A 20,436-nucleotide genomic window follows, 5' to 3' on the forward strand; every position below is an offset into this window, starting at 1 on the left:
GAAAAGTTGACTTTCCAGCTAACTGAATTGCAAACTTTACAAAAGTAATCCTTATGTGAATAAAATGTTATATGAAAGGTATGGAAATCACAATTGGGATTCAGACAGTAAGAATGCTGCAAAGAAAATAAAGCAGCAAAAGAGGATGGAAGTGACTAAAGGGTTATTTTTCTCTTGCATCAGGTGGTCTTCCATTACAGGTCACCCTCTGTGAGAAGGTGACATCTGAGCAGAGCACCTGGTGGCCTCTGAGTGCAGGCCATGAGATGTACTCCTCAGGGGGTCTGACCACAGCCTGCACCTTGTGTGTGAGGCAGGGCTAGTGGAACAAGGGCTCCAGCAGCCAAAGTCCTGGAGGTAGAGATGCTGGGAAAGCACGTGCAGCACGTGCAGCACATGCCACAGTTATTAGCATCAAGGTCCTGGTGCTTGGACGTGAATTGTTTAAAAAGCCCACTGGTAACCTCACCTCCAACAACGGTCTTGAATTTTAGTTGAAGAAAAAAATATTAAGCCAGTTGTCTGCTGATGGGCATTTGGGTTGCTTCCATGTCTTGGCTTTGTAAATTACGAACATTGCTGCTATGAACATTGGGATGTATGTATCTTTTTGAATTAGAATTTTCATTTTTTTCTGGAGTGGGATTGCAGGATTGTATGGTAGCTGTATTTTTAGTTTCATAAGGAACCTCCATACTGTTCTCCATAGTGGATGCACCAATTTACATTCCCACCGACAGTGTACAACGGTTCTCTTTTTTCCACACCCTCACCAGCATTTATTATTTGTAGACCTTTTCATGATAGTCATTCTGACTAGTGTGAGGTGACATCTTGTAGCTTTGATTTGCATTTCTCTAATAATTAGCGATGCTAAGCGTCTCTTCATGTGCCTGTTGGGCATCTGTATGTCTTCTTTGGAAAAACGTCTATTTAGGTCTTCTGCCCTTTTTTGGATTGGGTTGTTTTGGTTTTTCTCTTATTGAGTTGCATGAGCTGGTTGTTTTGGATATTATCCCCTTGTTGGTCACATCATTTTCAAATATTTTCTCCCATTCTGTCCATTGTCTTTTTGTTTTGTTGATGGTTTCCCTTGCTGTGCAAAAGCTTTCAAGTTTGATTAGTTCCCATTGGTTAATTTTTGCTTTTATTTCTTTTGCCTTGGGAAACTGATCTAAGAAAACTTTGCTACGATTTATGTCAAAGAATGTTTTGCCTGTGTTCTCTTCTAGGAGGTTTCATGGTGTCATGTCTTACATTTAGGCCTTTAAACCATTTTGAGTTTACTTTTGTATACAGTGTGAGGGAATGTTCTAATTTCATTGATTTACATGTAGCTGTCCAGCTTTCCCAACACCATTTGTTGAAGAGACTGTCTTTTCTCCATTGTATATTCTTGCCTCCTTTGTTGTAGATTAATTGACTATAGGTGCATGGGTTTGTTTCTGAGCTCTCTATTGTGTTCCATTGATCTGTAAGTCTGTTTTTTGTGCCAATACTACATTGTTTTGATTACTGTAGCTTTGTAGTATTGTCTGAAGTCTGCGAGGGTTATACCTCCAGCTTTGTTCATTTTTCTCAAAATTGCTTTGGCAATTCTGGGTCTTCTGTGGTTCCATATAAATTTTAGTATTATTCTACTTCTGTAAAAAATGTCATGGGTATTTTAATAGGGATCACATTAAATCTGTAGATTGCTTTGGATAGTGTGGCCATTTTAACAATGTTAATTCTTCAAATCCAAGAGCACAGGATAGCTTTCCATTTCCTTGAGTCATCTTCAGTTTCCTTTATCAATGTTTTGTACTTTTCAGCATGTAGGTCTTTCACCTCCTTGGATAATTTTGTTCCTACATATTTTATTTTTTGATGCGATTTTATTTTATTTATTTATTTTTATTATTATTTTTTGGCTGCATTGGGTCTTTTTTGGCTGCGTTGGGTCTTTTCTGGCTGCACTGAGTCTTAGTTTCGGCATGCAGGATCTTTGTTGCGGCATGTGGGGTCTTTCGTTGTGGCACACAGTCTTCTCTCTAGTTGTGGCACGTGGGTTCCAGAGTGCGTGGGCTCTGTAGTTTGCAGCACGCGGGCTCAGTAGTTGTGGTGTATGGGCTTAGCTGCCCCTCAGCATGTGGGATCTTAATTCCCCGACCAGGGATCGAACCCACGTCCCCTTCGTTGGAAAGCGGATTCTTTACCACTGGACCACCAGGGAAGTCCCTTGATGTGATTTTAAATGGGATAGTTTTTAAACTTTCTGGTATTTTATTATTAGTGTAAAGAAATGCAACAGACTTCTGTATATTAATTTTGTATCCTGCTACCTTGCTGAATTCATTTATTAGTTCTAATAGTTTTGTGTGGAGACTTAGGGTTCTCTATATAGAGTATCATGTCATCTGCAAATAGTGACACTTTTACCTCTTCCCCTCCAGTGTGGATACCTTTTATTTATTTTTCTTGTCTGATTGCTGTGGCTAGGACTTCCAATACTGTGTTGAATAGAAGTGGTGAGAGTGAGCATCCTTGTCTTGTTCCTGAATTTAGTGGGAAGGCTTTCAGCTTTTCACTGTTGAGTATTGTATTGGCTGTGGATTTGTCATAAGTGGCCTTTATTGTGTTGAGATATGTTCCCTCTATACCCACTTTGGTGAGAGTTTCTATCACGAATGGATGTTGAATTTTGTTAATGCTTTTTCTGCATCTATTGAGATGATGTGGTTTGTTGTTCCTTTTGGTAATGTGGTGTATCACATTGATTGATTTGCATATGCTGAACCATCCTTGTGACCCTGGAATGAATCCAAGTTCTCTATTTTGTCTGATATGAGTATTGCTACCCCCACTTTCTTGTTGTTTCCATTTGCTGCCCTTACTTTCAGTCTGTGTCTTTTGCCCTGAAGTGAGTTTCTTTTTAGGCAGCATATTGCAGGTTCTTGGTTGTTTATCCAGTCTGCCACTCTATGTCTTTTGATCGGAGAATTTAGTCTATCAGCATTTAAATTAATTATTGATACGTATGTACTTATTGCCATTTTAATCCTTGTTTTCCAATTGTTTTTGTAGTTCTTCTTTGTTCATTTCTTCTTCTTGCTTTTACTTTTGTAGTTTGATGATTTTCTTTTGTAGTATATGCTTGATTCCTTTCTTTTTGTGAATCTATTGTACGTTTTTTATTTGTGGTTAACATGGAATTAAAGTATGTTGACCCATAAATACGTCTACTTGCTTTAAACTGATGGTCATTCAAGTTCAAACACATTCTAAAAGATATCTATATTTTTATACTCTCCTCCCCCATGTTTTGTGATTTCGATGTCCTACTTCACATCTTCATGCTTATCCTTTTATTGTTTACTGTAATTATAATCTCTTATAATTTTTTCATTGTTTTTTAATCTATGTACTGGCTTATTTGAGTGATCTTCAGTCCTTAACTATATATTTGCTCTTCCTATTGGGATTTTCCCTTTCCTATGGATTCTTCTTTCCATTTAAGGAAGACCCTTCAACCTTTCTTTTAGGTTAGGTTTGGTATTGCTGAATTCTTTTAGTTTTTGCCTGTTTGAGAAATTCTTTATCTCTTCTTCTATTCTAAATGATAATCCTGCTGGATAGAGCATCCTAGGTTGCAGGTTTTTCCCTTTCAGAACGTTGAATATATCACGCCACTTCCTTCTGGCCTACAGAGTTTCTGCAGAGAAATCAGCTGATAGCGTTATGAGGGTTCCCTTGTAAATAACTCTTTGTTTTTCTCTTGCTGCCTTTAGAATCCTCTCCTTAACTTTTGCCATTTTAGTGGGTGGGCCAATAGGTTCGTTTGGTTTTTTCCATAAGATGGCTCTAGTAGCACTTACTTGTCTTTAACTTCATTCGAAACAATTTTGTTAGATTGTATGTGACAGCTGTCATATCAGCATGCATTTAAAAAAAGACATAAAAATTGGTGAATTTTTATGTAGCCATTTTAATATGAAAGATGGAAGAAAAACAACATTTTTGGCATTTTATGCTTTATTATTTCAAGAAAGGTAAAAAAGCAACTGAAATGCACAAAAAGATTTGTGCAGTGTATGGAGAAGGTGCTGTGACTGGTCGAATGTGTCAAAAGTGGTGAGGTTTCCTGCTGGAGATTTCTCGCTGGCTGTTGCTCCACGGTTGGGTAGACCAGTTGAAGTTGATAGCAATCAAATCGAAACAATAATTAAGAACAATCAATGCTATACCACGCGGGAGAGAGCTGACATACTCAAAATATCCAAATCAAGTGTTGAAAATCATTTGCCCCAGCTTGGTTACGTTCATTGCTTTGATGTTTGGATTCCACATAAGTTAAGTGAAAAAAAACCTTCCTGACCATGTTTCCACGTGATATTCTCTACTGAAATGTAATGAAAACGTTCCGTTTTTAAAACAAATTGTGACGGGCGATGAAAAGTGGATACTGTACAACAATGTGAAATGAACCGCCACCAACCACACCAAAAGCTGGCTTTCATCCAGAGAAGGTGATGTTGTGTATATGGTGGGATTGGAAGGGAGTCCTCTATTATGAGCTCCTTCCGGAAAACCAAACGATTAATTCCAACAAGTTCTGCTCCCAATCAGACCAACTGAAAGCAGCACTCAACAAAAAGCATCCAGAATTAGTCAAAAGAAAACGCATAATCTTCCATCAGGATAACGCAAGACCACATGTTTCTTTGATGACCTGGCAAAAACTGTTGCAGCTTGGCTGGGAAGTTCTGATTCATCTGCCATATTCAGCAGACATTGCACCTTCGGATTTCCATTTATTTCGGTCTTTACAAAATTCTCTTAATGGAAAAAATTTCAGTTCCCTAGAAGACTGTAAAAGGCACCTGGAACAGTTCTTTGCTCAAAAAAGATAAAAAGTTTTGGGAAGATGGAATTATGAAGTTGCCTGAAAAATGGTAGGAGGTAGTGGAACAAAAGGGTGAATATGTTGTTCAATAAAGTTCTGGGTGAAAATGAAAAATGTGTCTTTTATTTTTACTTAAAAAACTGAAGGTACTTTTTGGCCTGCCCAATAAGTATTATTATTATTATTTAACATCTTTGTTGGAGTATAATTGCTTTACAATGGTGTGTTAGTTTCTGCTGTATAACAAAGTGAATCAGCTATAGATATACATATATCCCCATATCTCCTCCCTCTTGTGTCTCCCTCCCACCCTCCCTATCCCACCCCTCTAGGTGGACACAAAGCACTGAACTGATCTCCCTGTGCTATGCAGCTGCTTCCCACTAGATATCTATTTTACATTAGATAATGTATATATGTCCATGCCACTCTCTCACTTTGTCCCAGCTTACCCTTCCCCCTCCCCGTGTCCTCAAGTCCATTCTCTATGTCTGCATCTTTATTCCTGTCCTGCCCCTAGGTTCTTCAGAACCACTTTTTTTTTTTTATTCCATATATATGTGTTAGCATACAGTATTTGTTTTTCTCTTTCTGACTTACTTCACTCTTATGACAGTCTCTAGGTCCAACCACCTCACTACAAATAACTCAATTTCATTTCTTTTTATGGCTGAGTAATATTCCATTGTATATATGTGCACATCTTCTTTATCCATTCGTCTGTCGATGGACACTTAGGTTGCTTCCATGTCCTGACTATCGTAAATACAGCTGCAATGGACATTGTGGTACATGACTCTTTTTGAATTATGGTTTTCTCAGGGCATATGCCCAGTAGTGGGATTGCTGGGTCATATGGTAGTTCTATTTTTAGTTTTTTAAGGAACCTCCATACTGTTCTCCATAGTGGTCTGCTGTTCTGATTGGGTGATTTCCATTATTCTGTCTTCCAGATCACTTATTTGTTCATCTGCATCATTCAGTCAGCTATCCGTTGCTTCCAGATTGCTTTTTATCTTGGAAATTGAATTATCTTTGGTTCATTTTTTTAGTTTCTAGTTCCTTGTTACAGTGATCTGTGTTTATATTGATAATCTTTCTTAATTCAGTTAGCATTTTGATTATTACCTTTTTGAACTCGAGTTCTGGTAGACTGGTGAGCTCTGTTTCATTATTTTTTATTTTAGGGGATTTCTCTTGCTCTTTTAATTGGGAGTAGTTCCTCTGCTTTTCATTTTAGTTAAGTTTCTCTGTCTCCATGAATTTAGGAGAAACAGTTATCTATTTTGGTCTTGAAGGAGTGTTTCTATGTGAGAGCATCCCTGTGTAGACTGTGTATGTCCAATGTTTTTGGTGTGAGGGCTGGTTTTGATATGGACACCAGCCATGTCTGTCCTCAGGGTGTACTGGCTGTTGTCACTCTGATAGGGGTGTGGTTGGTGTTGGGGGATCTAAATCCTGTGCAGGGTGTGAGGCAGGACTTCCTCTCTGCTCAGTGGCAGTCACCACCTTGTCAGGTTCCCAGTTGTTGCAGCAGAAGCTCTGAGGGTCAGGCTTGATCAGGCTCCATTACCCTTGAGTGCATGCTCCGCCCCAAAGGTGGGGAGTGCCGAAGGAACTGGGGCTCGTGCACTTACAGAGCACCAATGTGCCGCCTAAGTAGGTGACGTCAGCTCTGCTCAGACGCAGCCCAGGGTCACATCTCTTCCCCTGCTGTGTTTGTCCCAGATCGAGTGCAAGGCTGTGGTGTGGAGTGGGCAGGGCCGGGGCATTTGCTAGGCTGGGGCTGGGGGTCAGGGCACTGTGGCTGCGGGGACTGAGGTGGCTGTGCTGCCGCCTGAGATCTGGGCTGCCTCTGTGGCAGCCTTTTTATAGGACCGATCTCCCCCAGACCCAGCATTGAGCTGTGCTGTGGGGTGGGCGGGGCCGGGTGCTCCTGTGGTGCTGCTGGAACGAGCTCTGACAGTGGTCGCCGGTGCCCCACCTGGATCACAGCCCAGTCCCCCAGGGCTGTCTCTGAGCAGCTAGGTCAAGCCTTCTCCCTGGGCCTGTCTGCCCCAGATCCTGCACCAAGCTGCAGTGTGGATGGGGGTGGGGAGTGTTTGCTCAGCTGGGGTATGAACCACTGCCTGCTCCTGGGGTGCTGCCCGAGTGCCCGCTGACAGTGGCTGCTGCCACCCCACCTAGATCAAAACCCAGGCCCCCCCGGGGCTGTCTCTGTGTAGCTAGACTGAGTCTTTTCCTATGGCCCGGTTGACCCTGATCTCAAACCAGACTGTGGTGTGGAGTGAACAGAGCAGGGGTGTTTGCCCCGTTTGGGTTAGGGATTCTGGTGAGGCAGCAGCCACCAGTGCAAGGCTCTCTCTGCCCTGGCTGTTGCAAGCCAACTTGTGTGCACTCCTTGTGAGTCAAGTTAGGCTTCTGCAGCTCTTCTATCTGTCCCAGCAGTTCTCCCAGCAGCCAAAGGGGCTTGTCTCCTCCGTTCAGGGTCCCAGGACTGAACACTCAGACTGTGGCTTGGCCTGCTCACTCCCCAGGGTAAGGGTCTGCCCATGTGGACCTTCTCCTTTCAGATCCCTCCCAGGGACACAGGTCCCAATCTGATGCCTTTTTTCTGCCCCACCCGGTTAAGTGGAGATCTTGCAGCTTTGGTTGTACAGAGTTCTTCTGCCAGTTTCTAGTTAGTTTTCTGTGACAATTGTTCCACATGTAGACGTTTTTTTTTTTTTTTTTTTTTTTGCGGTACGCGGGCCTCTCACTGTTGTGGCCTCTCCTGTTGCGGAGCACAGGCTCCGGACGCACAGGCTCAGCGGCCATGGCTCACGGGCCCAGCCGCTCCGCGGCATGTGGGATCTTCCCGGACCGGGGCACGAACCCGCGTCCCCTGCATCGGCAGGCGGACCCCAACCACTGTGCCACCAGGGAAGCCCGTAGACGTATTTTTGATGTGCTTGTGGGGAGAGGTGAGCTCCATGTCCTCCTGCTCCGCCATCTTGATCCCTCCTAGGCAAAGATAAGGCATTCCTAGAAGAGGGCATGTCTTGAGTAAAGGCAGAGGCAAGAATAGCTAAGTTTATATTTTCACAAGTAGAGGCATAGATGGGATTTATTCTGGCTTCATGACCTTCTAATGAAGCCCCCCTAGAATGCATTTCAGTCCCCATTAGTTTTATGGCTCATGTTGGTTGATGCTTCTGATAATGTTGATTGTTTTGTTGGTGGAGGTATTACTGTTCAGTTAAAAAAGCCTTCAAGGAGTGGAGCTGCTTGATCTGCTTTCTTCTTTCATCCATCCAGTCCACCATTTATAGCTTCCTGTACTCGGCTATATGACCCACTCACAGTCCTTACCCCTGTCTATCTCCCACTCTCACGTGCTGTTCACAACTTTCTTCTGGCTATGCTCCCATTTTCTGACTTCTACATTTTAGCTCCTACTGTTCTATCCTGACTGAAATGCTCTGCCCCCTGGGGGAATCTTCCTAGATCGTCTTTGTGCCTGCCTTTATCTTCCTTCCTCTGAACTCCTGAAGCACATGGGCACAATCACTGGTTTGGTGCTTATTTGTAGTCTCTATCTATCTACCTACCTACCTACCTATGTACATCTATCTACCTACCTATATCTATTCACCTGAGGTCCACCAACTCCTTGACATTTTGTGTGAAGTTGTATGTGATGTGCATATGTGCGTTTTCTGGAGAGCAGGTCTGCGACTTTCATCACTACCTCACAGGGGTCTATGATTCCAAAGTGGTTAAGAACTACAGTATCAAGGCAATACCAGACATATAAGAAGTACTAGTTTGGCTGAGAAGAACTGGCCAAGTGCATAGCTGAGCTCTAATTGCAGAACTACATAGTAACTGCTGACAATGAGAGACTTAGGTCTGGAGACATCTCTTAGTCCCGCCATGTATATAAAAAATATCAGATTTGTAAAATTATAAATCTATATCCAATTACAAATTATATACACCTAGAAGTGATATAGATATGCAGAATTAAACTTCATGGTCTTACTAGGAATCATCTTTTTAGTGGTACTGCAGTTTCTCACCCACAGCTTTTCTATACAATATTCTTTCATTCAAATAAAATTAAGAACTCTGAATATCAATTTTTAAGTGTTAACGTTCCTTTTAAAAGATCCATTAGTGTCACTCCTGCCATAAAATGCATCTATTTGTGTACCAAATATCTATCATACACCCACGTACTAGGCTCTGTCATGCTGAGAATACAGTTGTACGCAAGATGTGATGGGGAGAGACGATAAACATGTAAACAGTAAATGACAATTTCAGAGAGTCTTACGTGCTGTGAAGACAATAGGGCAGGTTATTGGATAGACGAGAATGGAGGCAGGTGGCGTGCATCTGAGTGGAAACCTGAATGGTGAGATCTGGGTCACGTGAGAGCTGTGACACAGACGTGAGCATTGTCCGTCTGAGGAACACTGTGGGAGGCTAGTGGGGCTGGACCATGGTGAACAGGGGCAGAGTGGGGAGAGATGAAGTCACAGCCATGCTCTTCCATCAAGTGGACTCTGGCTGAGAATTTACTTCTTGTTGAATGCATGGATTCACACACTGATTTTCTAACTAACTTCAAACCCTAAATAGGACCATATCTTACTATTGTATGTTAGTTTACAAATGAGATTGAATTAGAAGAATGGGGAAGAAGACTGACTTAGCAAGAAGAGGATGATTTGGAGCCAGAAAACCTGATTTGGAGTCCAGGCTCCACCACTTGTTATTTGGGCAATTCATCGACCTGAGCGGCTCCACCATTTGTTATTTGGGCAGTTCATCGACCTGAGCATAGCTTCAGTTTCTTTGCTTGAAAATGAGAATCCTGACATCTGCCCCCTCCCCTCTGGCCTATACTCATCCATCAGATGAGATGGCATGTGTGAAAGCCCTCTTACTGCCCTGTGTCACATAAGGCAGCTGTCCCAGTGAATCTCTCGGTCTGTTTTTGGCAGCTGAGAAACAGAAAACAAAGGTGGACAAAAAGGGTGTTTAATAGTAATACATTAACAATGACAATAAACAAAACAATAGCTATTATTTTGGGCCAAGCAGTACATTAACTGAGGTCCTATGTTACCTTGTTTAGTCCTCACAAAAACGCTGTAAGACAGGTTCTGCAGTTATTCTCATTTTATAAAAGAGGAATAGGGAGGTTTCAAATGCGAGCATTTCTTCAAAGGCAAGTCCTCTGAATACCCTCATTCATTGCCTATTTATTTTAGACAAAATTAGCATCAACTTGCTTATGTTTTTTCTGCCCACAGATTTTAGTACCTGTAAATTAAACAAGGATGAGCAGGTTTTGCTGGAGGTGGGCACCCTACTGGCAACAAGATAGAAACACTTATAAAAAACCAGACACGCACACACATACACACAAATGAAAACAAAGCAACCAAAAGTGAATTGATATAGTGAGAAAAGGGACACTTCTACACCTTCACAATAGTCTTCACACCTCAGAACCTGGAGGCTTATGCCCACCACATTAACTGGTGCTCCTAAGGAATGACATTAAATCACCAAAAAAGGACAGATCGTTTATTTACTCTCCAAGGGAAGGGCATAATGAAATTTAGAACATTTTTATCCAAAATGCTTAAAGTTATAAAACAGAGAAAAAGCATACTTATATGGAATACCTTATTCCCCAAAGACACTGAATTAAATGTCATCACTGTATTATAAATATTAATATGACATACAGTATGATTCTACTTATATAAAGTTCCAAGTCTTGAAGGGTGCATACTTAGGAGGTATAAATAAAAAGAAGTGCAAGGAAATGTTTCTCATAAAGGTCAGGAGAGTAGTGTACCTTCAGGAGGAAAGGGTGGGACCTGTGATTGGGGAGGAGCCCGTGGGGACTTCTAGGGGCCAGCAGTGTCCTACTTCTCAACCTCAGGAGTGGTGACAGGGGTGTCCACTTTATAGTTCATTAAGCTGTATTTATAGGATTTAAGCACTCATCTATATTTGTGTTATATTTCACAATAAATAATGTTTAAAAAAATTAAACTTAAAGAAAAAACTATGACAAAGAACACAGTACCTCTGTTTAGGTGTGTTTCATGTATTTCAAAATTCACTTTAAAAAAAAAAATTTTTATTGGAGTATAGTTGCTTTACAACGTGGTGTTAGTTTCTACTGTATAGCAAAGTGAATCAGCTATATGCACAGTTCACTGTATTCTCTTGCTGGTCCTTGAGGAAGGGAGGGCAGGCATCCTCCTCCCCTTCCTCATTTTAAAGATGGGGACCCTGGAGTTCAAGGGGGTTACTCTCTTGTCATCACCCATGCAGTCAGGGGACGAGCTGGGACTCCCACCCCTGCCGGGTATCTCCGAGTGCCCAGCTCTCCTAGCCTCCACCTTATCTTTTCAGAACATTCCAGGCATAGAATCTATTGCAGAGCAATTGTGAAATCAGTTGAGTGAATTTTCGTAGAGATGAAAACCTCACCTGTCACTGTGCTCCACCGCAACCTTGTGCTTGTTCTGGGAATCGATCCTGGCCTCCCTGACCACGTTATACCAGGCCCTGAAAATCTTCTTCTGAAGAAAATGTACACACAGTGTTTGTACTTCTTCCTCGAGGTCAGTCAGGTACTGGGGATGAGAAGAGGGAAAAAAGTGAGACAAATAACAGCATAGACAAAGAATTCAAGCAAATAAACAGTACAAAAGAGAAAGAATCGAACCAGACACAAAACAAAGGACACTGGAGGCATAAGGAGAAAGGATGGTGTGGCAGCCAAGGCCATATCCTCTGTAAGGTATTAAAAGATAATAAATGGAATCAGAGGGATAGAAACAGTTATAAGACTGAGGGCGTAGGTTTCTAGTAAAACCGCTTGAGCAATTATGGGACGAGAAAGAAGAAATTAGTGTAAAAACAAAAGCTGAGGTAATGACACATTACAGTTTATAGGGATACTCTGTATGTGAAAAGAAACGTGCTTAAGATTTTATACTAACAAAACATTGACATTTTCAAATTCATTTCAAAGCAGTGAATTGAATTGCCTCTTCTATATTGTTCTTGAAAAAAACATAATGACTGTTGACATCTGGAGTGCACCTAATTTTCTTACATGGGGTTGGGCAGAGACATGTATTTAACACTCCCTTCGTTGGGGCCTTACCTGTAGCCAGCTCCGGATGACTCTCCTAAGTAATATTTGGGAATAAAATTGATCAGCTTTGGCCGTCTTCCTAGCCAGGCTTTCCCGACTCCACTGGAACCAGGTCAGCAGGCATTTCCTCTGTAGGGCCAAAGAGTGATGTCCTTTGGCCACCTGGACAGTTTTTTAAATGAGAAAAGGGAATTATTCCTTATATGTTAAATCATTTAAGGAAATACACATCACCTTGGCAAGGGACGCTGTAAACCACATACAGGCAGTTACTAGAGAGAACAATCTTACGGACATTCACCTATGTCCTAAAAGCTTTGACTACTGACTGTACTACTGTATTACATGGGGACTTTAGATTCACATCATGCATAGCCTTTCAATGCTGACTCCCCGAAGACCACAGTGACTGGCTGGTTATTCAGGAAATGGAACAAACAACCTCCAAAACCATTTTGTCGCTCGCACTGAGCTTTAAAGTGCATGGGCGGCAACACTCTTGGTTCCTTCTCCTGGAGCTTGGGCAGCAACTGCATAACAAACCTCTCTTTATTATGTGCTTAACCACTGTCTAATTGAGGAAATGCCAATACTTTCAATTAGTTTTGTACAAGGAGCTGTCACTAGCACTGAAATTTAGACATTATCAATAAACCACAAACCATTTGGTAGAAAAATAACATAATGAATAATTTAATATCTTACCAACTTAAAGGGCTCAGAGTATCATTCTACCAAAATAAACATAGAACTCAGACTTTATAGATTTTTTTAAAAGTAACTGTTACATTCTCTTAAGAGGCAGAGGGAAAAGCCCTTCTCTCTTAGTCCTCCCCATTAGACCTTTTTCTGAGTCTTGTCTCACCGCTGAGCACTGTGAATGTGACTGATCTAAGTGAGTCCCTTGGCAGTCACACATACTGGCCAAAATGACCATCACAGGAGGTCTCTGTGACACCTGGGAGCCAAAAGGCAAGGGGAGCCAGAAACACACAACCTCCTACCCTCTCTGCTCTCCATCTTCTAGGAAAACACAGAGAACCAGGGAGAAAAAGAAAGATAATCAGAAGATCCCTTAAAAATTCTGAAAACTGTTATTGGAACAAATGAAATATAGCACATGTGAGTTTAAGGGAAAATGCTAAATAACTCTTCTGAAAAAAAACCCAAAAACGTTATAAAGAAGCCAGGAACTGTTTAACTGGACGCTTTTTCTTTCTTAATTTTTTCTATCCCTTCCTGGATGTCAGCTCTGCTGGATGAAGAAGATACTGCTTCCTCTTACTGTCCTCCAGAACTTTTCCTTTTACTTCTTTCTGTTTTTTTCCTAACTTTCTTACTTCATTTTTTTTTTTTTTTTTAAACTTTCAGCTGGTGGTTGGCATCTACATATACCTCTGATTCCTGAACACAGCACAAAAGACATGCCTGAACTGGGCAGGATTTTTGGAGGAAGGGGTTGCTGAGCTCCATTCTAGTTTTGTAACCAATGTGCTGTGTGACCTTAAGCAAGTCAGTTTTCCTCTCTAAGACTCAGTTCCCTTATTTACAAATTGAAAGAGAAGGAGAGGACTACTAATATTCTAAAATTCTATTATCTTGTGTGGTAGGTTGAATAGTGGCCCTCAGGGATGGCCACAAACTAATCCCTGGAACCTGTAAATGTTACCTTACATGGTAAAAGGGATTTTGCAGATGTGATTAAGTGAAGGATCTTAAAATGGGGAGATGATCCTGGGTTATATGGGAGAGCCCTAAATGTAATCACAAGAGTTCTTGTAAGAGGGAGGCAGGAGGATCAGTATCAATATGAGATGTGACATGAATGTAAGAGATTAGAGTGAATTGAGGAAGGGGCTATGGGCAATGGAATGCAGGCAGCCATTAGAAGCTGGAAAAGGAAACAGTTTCTCTCTTGGGAAACTCCAGAAGGCAGTTGTCTTGCTGACACTTTGACTTTAGCTCAGCAAGTCTGATTTTGGACTTCTGACCTCCAGAAGTTTAAGATAATAAATTTGTGTTTTAAGCCACTATGTTTGTGGTAATTTGTGATAACAGCATAGGAAACTAACACACTTGTTACAAACTAAAGAGGTGATTCTCAAAATGTGGTGCTCAGACTACTTGGATCAGAATCTCCTGGGCTACTTTTTTTTTCTTTAATATTATAGTTTTTTATTCTACTGTTGTTGTTTTTTTAATTTTTTTTTTTTTTTTGGCCACACCATGTGGCATGTGGGATCCTAGTTCCCCAACCAGGGGTCGAACCTATGCCCCCTGCATTGAAAGCACAGAGTCTTAACCACTGGACCACCAGGGAAGTCCCTGGGCTACTTTTTAAAAATGCAGATTCCCTGACACACCGCCCCCAGCCCCCTGGCCAACAACCCAGACCTACTGAGAACACCTGGAGGTGGGAACAGGAACTTGCATTTTTATAAGCTCTCCAGATGGTTTTATGAATAGGAAAATTTGGAAATGCTGGATTCAGATCTGTGTTCTCCTGTTTTTATTTTAATTAGGTTTTTCTATATTTAAGGCCTATAACTGTCATTTTGAACTCAAACTCCTGTTTCTTTTTATATTCTTTTTTTTTTTTTTTTTTGAGGTATGAGGGACTCTCACTGTTGTGGCCTCTCCCGTTGCTGAGCACAGGCTCCGGACGCGCAGGTTCAGCGGCCATGGCTCACGGGCCCAGCCGCTCCGTGGTATGTGGGATCTTCCCGGACCGGGCCACAAGCCCGTGTCCCCTGCGTCGGCAGGCGGACTCTCAACCACTGCGCCACCAGGGAAGCCCTCTTTTTATATTCCTATGAGTAAATTATTAAAAATTTAATTTGATTATTCACCTATAGATTATTTTGTTTCTAAATTTTATACCTTTCTTGATTTTACTCGGTCAAAAACAGGGACCAAAAAAGAAGAGCTGATAAGAATTTAAGAGTGAGTTTTTCTACTTCCTGTCTGGTTTTTCTTTGTGTATTAATAATTAAAAACAAAGAAACAGACAAAAGCCAGAGAGAATAAAACAAAACTAGGAGCGCTCAATTGGATAACAAACTATCTGATATGACTAATGTTTGTTGTAGTATATTGCAAGAAGCAAATTTCCATTCAGATTTCATTTCCAGACTCATTCTCTCAGAAAACTAAGGCTCAGCCCTCCCATATCATTACCAGGAAAATAGCAATGCTTGGGGCACAGATGGGTCAAGGCCTCCAAGAGGAGGGATCCTCACGCCCTCAGGCCTGACCACCACAAATTGGCCTCCTTAGCTGGTTTGAGATACTCAGTGGTTCCAGAACCACCGGTTAGGAAGCAGAGGACAAAAAATCAGAGACAGAAAAACAGTGGGGAGGGCATTTAGGGAAGATAAAAAGAAAAGAAAGTGTGAAAATAGGAAGAGAACAAAGAGAATGAAGGGTGAATAGATTGGCTAGGGGAGGAAGAAGAGTAGCCTAAGTCACGTTCACAAAGGTACAACCTGCAGCATTACTGAATGTAGTGGGATTCTTATGATACCACAGCATTATTGTTCATCTTTAATCCTTGTTTTCATAACCAAGAAGATTAGCCTTACTTTTCAGTATTAACTTGGCCAAGTGTGTAAATAACAGTGGTCATAACTGGTAGGCATTACTGACCTTATTATGAAATAGAATTCTAAAGATAACATTTTATCTATTTTGAGCTTTTGATCATTTAGTTAAATGCCGTGTTCTGTGCACTGGATAAATTTGAATTTCAGTGGTATTTGATTTCATTTATCCCTGTGTGGTAGAGTGGATGACTATTCCGGATAATAGGATCAGACACCCACACACTTGCGTGTGATTTCATCCTGTCTCCCACTGGAGTAAATGGAGCCTCTTTCTCCTCTCAGTGACCTTGAGTTTGGCCTTATGACTTGCTGTGGACATGATACAAGCCAAGGTTTCATATGAGTTTACATAATTGGGTTTGGCCTTTGTATCTCAGACATTTGCCAGGTGAAAGCTTGCCCTGAATAACAGCTGGAGCCAGAAAGAGGCTGTGGAGAGATCTGAATTTGATCTAAACTGGCCCACAAACATGTGAGTGGGAAATAAATACCTGAGTTGTAAGCCACGATATTTCAGGGCTGTTTGTTAGGCAGCTTTATTGCAGCAGAAATCTGATTAGTATACCTTACGGTAATTATTTTTCCTTTATTACATAGCTATACACTGCTAAAATTGAGAGAGGCCTCTATTCATCCTACCTTGGAGGTTCTCTAATAAAAAATGTACTCTAGTTTTTTCCAACCTATTCAGTTACAGAAGTCTTTCTCTACCTTGGAAGACCAAACTCAAACTTTTATCTAAAACAAGTAAATATCTACACTCAATTCATTTATCTCTCTGACTTTTAAATCTCCAAACGACCTCCAAAGCCTCACTGGGTGTTTATCCTGTTTTAAAGTCCACTTGCTGATTTGGGGGGATAAGAGTGTGACACTGTACCTGGAGGTTCTGCTTGCTTTGCATTCTCAGTCTCTTCCAAGGCTCCAGACCTTTTTTTCTTAGCAATACGCTTTCATAATGTTCTTTGGCTATTGCTTCCAGCTGCTGGTTCCTCTTAATTCTCTTCTGCTTCTCTAGTTCTTTCTGGAAAAAATAAATAGGTAAAAATGCCAAGGAGGAACCAAAATAGTGACAGGAAGTTCCTGAACTTCCCTCCTCCCTTGGATGCACTGAATGTATAGCTACACATGGAGCACTTCCCTCTGAAAGAAATCCAGAAACTAGCTGTGTGACTTTTCCACATCAAGCGAATGAGAAAATACCTACATTGATACATCAAAAATATTGACAGGAAAGGCTGAGACACAGGCTTGCCATAAACGCCACCCCTGGCTCAGTGCCCTATAATAGGGAGGGAACTCCCAACTCCCAGCTTCTTCCTAAGGAGTGAAGGATTTGGACTGCACATCTAGCACCCCAACTTTAAAGACAACCATTCAAGCAAGGGATGGGCCCCCAAAACACCAACTAGGCTTGTGTCCACGAGACACACAAGACTATAGCAAACAATGAAACAGGTCTTATTGGATGAGAGTACTCACTGTGGCTATGCTCCTATACTCACTCCTGTGCTCTCAGGACTCAGTCCTGAGAAAGCAGGCAAAAAGCCCATTTCCCAGTCTTTCCCTGAAAGAGATTTGACTTCATACTTTACGAACTGCTGCCTGAGAGTCCAGATTCTAATTTAGCACGCATCTAGGAGCTGGCTGAGATCCTCTCCAGAGCAGGAGGGAGCCTTTGGGTACTTCCTCTGCCTTCTCCCTCTGGCTCACTCCAAAGGTAAAACCAGATTGCTAGCATCTGTCTGAAAGGAGCTTGTACACACATTTTGCATGCTAACTTTTGTGACTGCCACCTGAGTGGGATGGGCCCCTGGACTGCCTGGCTTTGACAGCCAGTGGAACTTAACATTCACAAGTCCCATAGGACTACGGCAAACAAGCAGGCTTTAAACAGGCACAGGAGAAAACCTCCCCCCACCATCGCCCTGGCCACCCAGCCCCATGGTTATACACCTGGGCTCAGTGAAAAGGAGCAGGAAAAACACACATCTCCTAGTTTCTCCCTGGAAGGGGCTTAACTACGTATTTTCACAGCTGCTGCCTGAGGGTACAGCTTCTAATAATCAGTGTGTATCAAGGTGCTTACCGAGATCCTTTCTTTTGACAATTGTCTTTTGACCAGGAACCAGAATTTGCTGGAAGAAGCACAGGGCCGCTTCTGAGATCCAGGCCCCTATAGGGAAGGCTGCTGCCTCTAAACCAGCTCCTTCCCAATCCCAGCTCCTGGAGAGAGAGCCGCTTCTGCGCCCAGAGGATTTTTCTGCTTGCTTTCCCCAAGTGTCTCCCCTGTCCAGCCCCCTTGCCTCCAGCCTGAGGGTCTTCCCTTAGCCTGACCCTGAAGCCTGCCTCATTTACAGCCCTGCAGGCTGGCTTAAGAGGGTTCTGGGAGCTGGAAAGAGGTTCAGATGAGACTGCTGCATGGATTAGTGAAGAGCCGCACAGAAAGCACCTGCCCCAGAGTCAGCCCCCAGGACACAGGATGAACCAGCAGAGAGGGATTCCCTTACTCAGGCTCTGCATCTCCAACCCCAAGCGATAGGTCTCGGCACACGCTCAAATACGGGGAGCTACTAAGGACAAAGGCAGTGACAAAGCTTTGAGAGACAACCAGGAGCCTGGGCCAGGCTGATGAGATTCATCTTCTGCATGTGAGCACTCTGTCAAGACTAGTGGAGGTGACTGTTTTATCTAATGCACAGAAACCAACCCAGAGAGTCAAGAAAAATGAAGAAACAGAGAAATATGTTCCAACCTAAAGAGCAAGATAAACCTCCAGAAACCAGTCTTAATGAAATGGAGATAAGTGATTTACCCAATAGAGTTTTCAAAATAATGGTCATAAAGATGCTCACTGACGTCAGGAGAGCAATGCATGAACAAAGTGAGAATTTCAACAGAGATAGAAAATATACAAAAGTACCAAACATAAATCATACAGCTGAAGAATACAATAACTGAACTGAAAAATTCAACAGAGGGGTTCAACAGCAGACCAGATCAAGCAGAAAAAAAGATCAGTCAACTTATAGACAGAGCAGTGGAATTCAGCTGGAGGAACAAAAAGAAAAAATAATGAGAAAAAGTGAAGATAGCCTAAGGGACTAATGGGACACCATCAAAGGGAGAATAAACATAGGAGTCCCAGAAAGAGAGAAGAGAAAGGGGCAGAAATCTTATTCAAAGAAATACTGGACAGTTCAACTTCACATGGTCAGGCAGCTGGAAAGATGCTTAGCATCTGTAATCCCTTGGGCTTCAATGATACAGTCTTTTCCCAGTGCCAGTTCTAAATCTGCTCCATCCTGTAGTACTTTATCTGTGACTGTTTTTAACCACAACATTCTGCTGATTAAAGAGGCAAATCCATATAAACTTGGCCTTTTAAACAATGCCTTCATTCTGTCGTAACCAGTCCCTCTTCCTTAACAACACTTTTCTTACTTATTAAACAACTTAGCAAAAGAGTTTTCCCAGCTTGCTCTTTTATAAAATTTTATAGATCTTTCAAAGGGAAAAGTACTTTATCTCCATCTTTGTCTCATATTTCTCTACCTCTACACCTATGACAATATACAGAAACATTGGTATACCCTATTCTATAAAGCCAATTACTTCTTATTTTGCTCTAGTCTCATTATAACCACGTTTTTTAGGTTTTGACCACTCCCTTTCCAGAATCTTGCATCATGAAACATGTGCACAGGGAACATTCCCCAGCACAGATCACATGCTAGGCCACAGAATAAGTCTCAATAAATTTAAGATTGAAATCATGTCAAGCATTTTTTTTCTGACCACAATGGTATGAATCTAGAAATAAAAAAAAGAAAAAAAAGAAATACTGGCTGAAAATTTCCCTAACCTGGAGAAAGAAACAGATATCCAGGTCCAGGAAGCCCAAAAAGTACCAAATAAGATGAATCTAAAGAGACACACACCAAGACACTTTATAATTAAATTGTCAAAAATTAAAGACAAAGAATCTTAAAAACAGCAAGAGAAAAGCAACTTGTTAGGTATAAGTGCACTGCTTATACATTGATAGTATAAGACTATCGGTGGATTTTTTGGGCAGAAATCTTGTACGCCAGAGAAGTGAGATGTTATATTCAAATGCTGAAAGACAAAACCCAGCCAATTAAGTATACTCTACCCAGAAAAAATGTTCTTCAGAATTGAAGGAGAGATAAAGAGTTTTCCAGACAAACAAAAGCTGAAACAGTTCATCACCACTAGACCAGCCTTACCAGAAATGTTAAAGGCCTTCTTCAAGTTGAAATGAAGAACACTAATAAGTAATATGAAAACATATGAAAGTATAAACTCACTGATAAAGGTAAATATATAGTTAAATTCAGAATACTCTTAATATTGTAATGGTGATGAGTGAATCACTTAAAACTCTAGTATAGGTTAAAAGACAAAAGTATTAAAAATAACTATAACTACAATAACTTGTAATAGATACACAATATAAAATTGTGACCAACACATAAACTATGGTGGGAGAAGTGTAAAAATGTAGAGTTTTTGTATGCATTTGAAGTTATCAGCTTAAAATAGACTGTTATAACTACAAGATGTTTTATGTAAGCCTCATGGTAACCATAAAGCATAAACTTACAGTAAATATACAAAATATTTATAAATCACAGCACAAATACATATAATCAAAGCACAAAGGAATAATGCAAGAGAGGAAGGAACAAAGGAGCTACAAAACAGCTAGAAAATAATTAACAAAATGGCAATAGCTAGTCCATGCCTATTAA

General features: G+C 41.3%; 1 protein-coding gene across 3 annotated transcripts in view; it reads right to left on the minus strand.

Annotated features, from left to right (window-relative positions):
- The window catches only part of CCDC191 (coiled-coil domain containing 191), a 101,275-nt gene that overhangs the window by 1,251 nt on the left and 79,588 nt on the right, over window positions 1–20,436 (minus strand). For 2 of the 3 annotated variants that reach the window (XM_027105015.1, XM_027105034.1), the window contains 3 exons: window positions 16,542–16,685; window positions 12,069–12,221; window positions 11,387–11,532 (listed from right to left, as the gene is read on the minus strand). In XM_027105015.1, the coding sequence (XP_026960816.1) occupies window positions 11,387–11,532; window positions 12,069–12,221; window positions 16,542–16,685 (443 nt within the window). Of the gene's footprint in view, window positions 1–9,897; window positions 10,199–11,386; window positions 11,533–12,068; window positions 12,222–16,541; window positions 16,686–20,436 lie in introns of those variants that run through there. The other variant, XM_027105025.1, reaches the window with a different exon arrangement.

The sequence above is a fragment of the Aethalodelphis obliquidens genome, unplaced genomic scaffold (genome assembly GCF_003676395.1).
Source record: "Aethalodelphis obliquidens isolate GAN/ISIS:26980383/991018 unplaced genomic scaffold, ASM367639v1 scaffold1, whole genome shotgun sequence".
In the NCBI taxonomy this organism is placed as follows: Eukaryota; Metazoa; Chordata; class Mammalia; order Artiodactyla; family Delphinidae; genus Aethalodelphis; species Aethalodelphis obliquidens.